The sequence below is a fragment of the Lacerta agilis genome, chromosome 8 (genome assembly GCF_009819535.1).
Source record: "Lacerta agilis isolate rLacAgi1 chromosome 8, rLacAgi1.pri, whole genome shotgun sequence".
NCBI lineage: Eukaryota > Metazoa > Chordata > Lepidosauria > Squamata > Lacertidae > Lacerta > Lacerta agilis.
In genome coordinates this window covers 30,461,393-30,468,389 of record NC_046319.1, presented here as the reverse complement: position 1 = coordinate 30,468,389, position 6,997 = coordinate 30,461,393, and the positions used below count along the sequence as shown (strand labels likewise).

General features: G+C 47.5%; 1 protein-coding gene across 3 annotated transcripts in view; it reads left to right on the top strand.

Moving 5' to 3' along the window:
* Positions 1–6,655: 6,655 nt before the first annotated feature.
* Positions 6,656–6,997, top strand: part of ZNF423 (zinc finger protein 423) — a 302,228-nt gene continuing 301,886 nt past the window's right edge. For 2 of the 3 annotated variants that reach the window (XM_033156747.1, XM_033156744.1), the window contains exon 1: positions 6,656–6,753. In XM_033156747.1, the coding sequence (XP_033012638.1) occupies positions 6,714–6,753 (40 nt within the window). In that variant the 5' untranslated portion in view covers positions 6,656–6,713. The remainder of the gene's footprint in view (positions 6,754–6,997) is intronic. The other variant, XM_033156746.1, reaches the window with a different exon arrangement.

Below are 6,997 nucleotides of genomic sequence, written 5' to 3'. Positions count from 1 at the left end.
GTCCGTTAAGGTATAACAGATTGCTAATAGCACAATCCTGTACATATACTGATGTGATATAGATACAGATGTATAGTATGTAAGTTACTGAGATATATTTTGTAAGAGGTAACTAATACATCAAATAAAAAGAAAATATGTGACGTATAGAGCCAGTGTAGTGATCAGCATGTTTGGCTACAACTGAAGGAACCTTGGTCCAATCCTCACTCAGTTATGAAACTTCTTTGGGCCAGTCACCTTCTCTCAGCCTCACTAACCTCACAGGGTTGTTAGATAAAAATGAGGCAGGGAGAGGACCATGTACACCACCTGGAACTCCTTGCAGAAAAGGCAGGGCATAAAGGTAATAATGAATTCTAAAAAGTAGTCCCATTGAGTTCAATGTGGCTTATTCCCAAGTAAGTGGATATAGGATTGTCCACTAAAACAGTGTTTCTAATCTTGTTTTACAAATGATCGAAGAAATATTTACCTGTTTTCTTGTTTCCCACCACAAGATCATGTAATTTATCTCTGTGGGACGCAGGTTGTTGTGGTATGTTTGTGTGTTTAATGGTTTCAGGTTGCCCAGAATAACTAGCAAGCTAGGGAATGAATTTTCCTCTCAGTGTCTTTTAAGACAGAATGTATTGATCAGGAAAAGAATGTTACGTTTTTACTGTACCATAAAGCATTGGCACTAGAAGCCATAGGAAGGTTGTTTTTTTCCTGGACAGGAGGTTAAAAAAGGAGGAGGAGGAAGTGGTAATGGCCTTTGTTAGCAGGGTTGCAAATTAAGAAAATTATAAAATGCTTGGAGACTCAGATCAAAGCAGCTATGAAATTAGCTTGGAAATTTTTCCAATTTGAATTATCGGTATAGAGAATGCAGGGCTTTCTGTAGAGTGGCACCTCTCTCTATGCCTGTGGAGAATCATGACCAATGTAAGACCAGTGTGAGTCAAATTAATATGGCAATTTGGGTTATATGCAACTAGTTTTCTGTCCTCTAGAACTTTGATAGGATGCTTAGGGAAATGGGACTGTGCAGTCTTTCTGGCATCAATTTCTATTGTTCTTTGTTTGGTTTCTACTCCCTAGTCCCCATATTTTTATGAAGTTTTCAACAAGCAGGGTACAGAAGCAAACAATCACAAGATGAGAAACAAAACAGTATACAGAGAGTCAGAATACAGCAACAATTCACTAAAAAAGTTTGTATGATTGCAGAGGTATGAGTTAGCGAACGTGAATGAAGTTCCATGGTTGCATTAACCAAGCTGAAAATGGAATCCAGGTTGTATTCATTCCTTGCAACTCTGCCGATTGTGTGAGGCACTCAGACAGTGAGAAATCCAAAACACTCTTCAGCCAGCCTGCTATAGAGAGGCCAGACTCCCAACTTCCATGTCTAGTGACCTCAATCCATGGTACCACCAGCAAGGAGAAAAAACAAATCTTTGTATCAGGGCCAGATAGTGTCTAAAGATAATCATGCAAGACCCAGTTCAGGGATTAAATTTTGACCAGTGATGGCCTCCATTTCCTAAACATTCACTCCCGAAACAGCAGCATGATGGGAAACTCCATCACATGTGCAGGAATGTTCCCTTGCAATCACAACCCCCTCTAGCAATAGAGGAGAATGCCACACTGGGGTACAGTTCCACCGCAGGAGATACAGAAGAGGCCTCCTGGATTCTAGCTGATATGCTTTTAGGGGGTGGGTTGACGTCCTACATCACAATAGTGAGGTTCTCTTCCCAAGCTACCTGCAAACCATTTGAGTCCCCCCATAGATTTACAATTAATTTATAAATCTCTGAAGCTACCCGTCCAGCCGTTAAGCATTATTCAAGTAAGTGCAGAGGCACTCATAAATATCTGCCAAACGGCAAATCCCCTCTCCCTCATTGATAAGCTGAAAAGCAAATAAGCGGATTGGAAAACCTGGAACCAGTGAAGCGAACGCCTTGGAGAGCTTCAGGCAGAGTCCTTTGGGGAACGGGGTGGTCCCAGATCACAAATATCACAAATGCCAAAGAGGCTCCCAACCTTCCATTCTTTAAATAGAAGGTATTTATCAGTATGCCAAAACCCAGTGACCCAGGATCAGGGTCAGTGGGGACATCCCCAGAGCTAGCTTTCAGCCCTGCTACATCAACATTGTAATTTGCAAGAAAGGTTTGCTGAGCTTGTTACAGCAGACCAAGTAGGGTGCAGAAAATGTAGGCCTGTAGTGAAGGCACTGAGGGGGGCAGTTCTAGCTCTACCCATGGGAAGTCCACAGACTCCTCAATAATGCAGATTGTTTTAATTGGAAGCAACCATAGTGAAGCCTGAAGCTGAGAAGCCCAAGCCCCACTTTAGCTCTAGTGTTATTTGCCACCCGGCTGTATTTTCCCAGCAGTAGCGAAGTTGTGATTTGGAAAAGTCATCGTTAGGGGATGCCTTCAAGGCATTTGAACTGAGTGGAGTGGGATTTACCAGAAAACATTGTTCAGTACAAATTACATCTGGGGACAGGTTTATGCACTTGATCTACCAATTGTATCCACACTTTCCAAACAATGATTTCAGGCAACAGCTTCAACTCCTTGGGCATCAGCCTTGCTAGAGGCATCAAACAAGGGTGCCCTCTACTGCCTCTGCTCTTTGCTTTGATGATAAGAGGTTTTAGTTAAGATTGTCTGATCTCAGTGCACTGTGGAAGGGATAGTGGATGTCAGGAGTGTCAAACACAGACTCAACCTGTTTGAGGATGATATGCTATTAATGCTGCTTGATCCCCATGTTGCCCTCACAGACCTGAATGGGTCTTTGGAGGCAGTTGCATAGTGTGGCAGACTTGGAAATTAATTACACTATAACTATAGTTCTACCCTTAACACGCCACCTGAGGACCACATTTGACTATTCACTGTTTTTTTGCTTCACCACTGTGTTGTGAGAGTTTTAATTATTTGGGGGCTATCATCCCACATGGTTTTAGGCAATTGAACCTCATAACTTTAGGAGGCCCAATAACCAACTCTAAATGAGCTGAAAGGTTAGTGGTATCTCAATCTAAGTTGTCTGGGCAGAATAGCAGCCATAAAGATGCTTGGTTTCTGACTAGGTGAGGGATGCTGGAGCCTTTTTAGCTAACATCTGAAACTGTGCTAGGTCTAAGTGGCACAATCTGCTGCTTTTAAAGCAGAAGAACAAGTCAGGGGGTGTCCATTGTATCTCTGCAAGATTCACTGATCTCTCCACATTCTGGTCAGTTTCCTTAGTGGGGTAGAGGGTGTGTATGATTGGATCTCAGAAGACGCACCCCATGGCATATATGTATGAGTGGCTCACCTCATCTCAGTTGGCTGAATGCAGAACCATGGATGCGCTTCTCTGAAAATACGTGATCCTATAGTGTACTTCCTAAAAGTCTGGGATTTTTTCGTGTTTTTTTTTTTTTTTGAGGCGATGGGTTAAGAGTGAAGCATGCCTCAGCTGTTGGTTTTGGAAAACAATAAGAGCCCCACTTGGTCAGACCAAAGGTTGCTCTCTTCTAATACTCTGTTTCTCACAGGGGCTGACCTAGATGCCCATAAGCAAGTCTTTCCTGCACTGTGGCTCCCACCAGTTGTTCAGAGGTATGCTGCTTTTTAACATGGAAGTTCCATATAAACTCATTTACTTAAAGTATTTATACACAGCTTTTCAGAAGGATTGTCATTATTAATAGACCAGTGACAGGCATATTCTCCCCAAATCTGTCTAACCCCCTTTTAAAGCTGACTACATTACTGGCCGCCATCCCAGTCTGTGGCAGCAAATTTAATAACTTTCGTATCCTGTGAAAAAATAAATTTATTTTGCCAGTCTGGGAACAATGAATTGAATCCTGTTCTCCTTGTCTTCACTGATCACCCACTTGAACTACTCTCATGCTGCAGTGTTCACACCCCCCATATCCATCCCTCAGCAATGCTCACTTTATTCCAGCTCATCCTTTCCTTGGATTCAGTAAAGGCAATTCCATACCCCCATACTTAAGGGCCTATTTAGCTCAGCCCCCAAAGCGGCCAATCAGATGCCTACCTGATACTTTTGAGGCTGCAATCCTGTACACGCATGTGGGAACTCAATGAGTCTTACTAGTTCTGAGTAAAACACTTGGGCGTTCCTGTAGCACAGCTGTAAGAACACACCATTTTACCATACAGTTAGTAAAACATATTGGCTTCTTATGTACGTTTGCTCAGAAGTAAGCCAATGGGCCTCACTCCCAGGAAAAGTGTGCATACGACCCGCAGCTTTATTTGCGATTAAACCCCACGCTGAATTTTGCTGGACTTACATTTGAGTAAATCTGTCCGGGCTGCGCTGCGCTCTTACGCATTTAGGTGCATGCTCCATTGAACCCAAACGCGCCTTCTTTCTGAGTAAACCTGCACAGAGTCGGCTTGGAATTGCAAATGATGACCTTGCTGTCGCCTGATCTTTCAAACCAAAGCAATGTCAGAGGGGTTCAGTTCAGCTTCACATTAGCAAACGATAAACAAAAAAACGCTTAAGATTTTCTCTCTCTCTCTCTCTCTCGGAAAGTTTGGGTTAGAGAAAAGAACGGGCGGAAAAATAAAAAGGGCCGTGCATGCAGACTCAATCCATCCAATAATAATAATCCGGAGTACAAAGGGGGTCTAAAATCTAAGCAAAATGGGAAGTTGAAGAGGGGGCGAGGACTTGCGATGGAGAAATGAAAGAAATTAATGTGAGGGTGATCAAGTAGGTCAGAAATAAGAGGAAAAGAAGAGAAAATTGTAATGATTTTTTTTTTGGAGGGGGTAAAGAAAAGATCCCCCATGCAGCAGCCCAGATGCTGCGGCTACAGAGGCGGCCAAGGCGCGTGTAAGCGAGGGAGGCCGCGAGGAAGCGCCAGCAGCCCCGGCGACCCCTGCGTCCGTCTGCTTGCGCGCCTCCTCGCCGCCGCCTCTCACTCCTCCTCCGTCTCCCTCCCCCCGCTTCTCCTTCGCCTAGGAGGCGGCTTCGGCTGGCCGACTCCAATCCGTCGCTTGGCTCGATTCCTCCCCTTCCTCCGCCCTCGTCGCCGGTCCGTGTTTTGCGTGCGACCCTAGCTGTATTCCAGGGCTGTCCATGGCTCGGTGCTGTTGGCTCTCTCTCCGTCTGATCAGCGCAGGCTGTGCGGGGCTCCCTACGGGATCAGAGCGCTCCCCCGCCGGGACTCCACTCCTCACATCCTCCTGCTGGGACTCAGCTACATTTCCAGCCAAGCCTGGCTTTATTATGTGTGTCTGCACTGCAGCCCCAGCAGCAAGATCAGGAGGAGGAAAAGAGCCAGGACAAAGAAAAGAGAGGCAGGCTGGCGAGAGCCGCTCAAGAAAATTAAGAGCCAAGGAAGCGGCGGCGGCGGCGGGCGGCAGCAGCAACGGCGGCGGCGGGAGCAGCGATGAAGGCAGGCGGATCAGGGCCACCACCTCGGCGCGATTAACACATGGAGGCAGCTAGCGAGCCCTGCATCCATGCCAAGAAACATTTGCCTTGTTTTTCAGAAGTGCGTTTGTGCGGGAGGAGGAGGTGGTGGTGGTGGAGGCGGAGGCGGCGAAGGAGGACACCAGCCCGGAACCGGCGGCCAGGCGCAGGGAAGGACGCGGCTCCCGAGCCACGCTGAGCTTGTGAAAAAGCCCCACAAAAGAGAGAGAGAAGGGAAGAGGAAGGGGGGGGGGGAGAGGAGAGGAATCCAACCTCACACTCCTTGATATTTTTTTTAATTGACAGAAAGCATCCTTCCCCAAATATTGTGCATTGTTGGCCGCCCCCCTTTCGGGGAAAGCGAGCAAAACATTTTTATTGCGAAGGAGGTCAGGGGGGATTAAAAGGAGAGGGAGGGGGGAAGCAGCCCAGAAAAGGAGGAGGAGGAGGGAGAGAGAGGGTGCATTAGACCCAAGGGGGAGGAAGATACAGGGAGTTTTTTTTTTTTTTAAATGCAACCAGGTTGCTGGAAGGGGGTGAGAGAGAGAATTAAATAAACCCAAAGCTGCCACCTTCTCCCCACCTCGTATTTCGTTGTTGCCGCTGACCCCTTTTCCGCCCTCCTCGAGCGCAAGATCGCGCTTGTTTTGCAAATGGGTTGCGTCGCTTTAGAAAGTCTGAACGGCGCTTGAAGAAAAAGAGAGTTGGCGGTGGTGGGGAAGCCGGAGAAACTTTAAATGAGGACACGCGAAGAGGAGGAGTAGTAGTAAAGAGAGGGGGTGAAAAAAACGGGGGGGGGGAAATCCCCCGAAACGTTTTAAATCAGTGTTTTTAAAATTGTATTTATTGATTTGCAACCACGTCGCGTGCGCGTTTTTATTTTACTCAATTGCATTTGAGAAAGCAGCGGGTTGGGGGGGGGGCAAAGAGGTCTTGGCCCGGGAAAGGTCGAGGTCTTTGGGTGCCCGAAGTGGGTGTTTCTAAAAAGAAAAGAAAAGAGAAAAAAAGAAGGACTCAGAAGTTGCCGCATTGCAACAGGCAAAGAAGTGAGAAATCAAATAATCGATCCGGGCGCTGCTGCCGCCGCCACCGCCGCCGCTTCGCCTCTTCCAGGAGCCGCTAGCAAAGTTTCAAGTGGGAGAAGGAGGAAGAGGAGGGGGGTGGAAGGAGAGGGAAAGGAAAAGAGGGAGGGGGGAAGGAAGACGAGAAGGAGAGGAGGAGGAAGGAAGAAAAAGGAGGAGAAAATCTCGGAACTGGAAATGTCCAGAAGGAAGCAAGCCAAGCCGCGCTCGGTGAAAGGTAAGCGCCTGGGCTGGACGCATCCTGCTAGGGTTTGTGGTGTGTAGAGATCTGCCTCTGTCTGAAGCGGATCCTGCCTGGCGCTGGAGTCTCTCGCCGGGCTCCGGGAAGCGGTGTGAGCGCCAGCCAGGCAGCCTGCCTCTGCCGCGTGACCAATCAGGGCTGGGGCCAGGCTTGGCGGGGATTGCGATTTTGCGAAGCCTTCCTCGCTGCTCCAGCGGCCCCCCCCCCATACTCGCTGCCC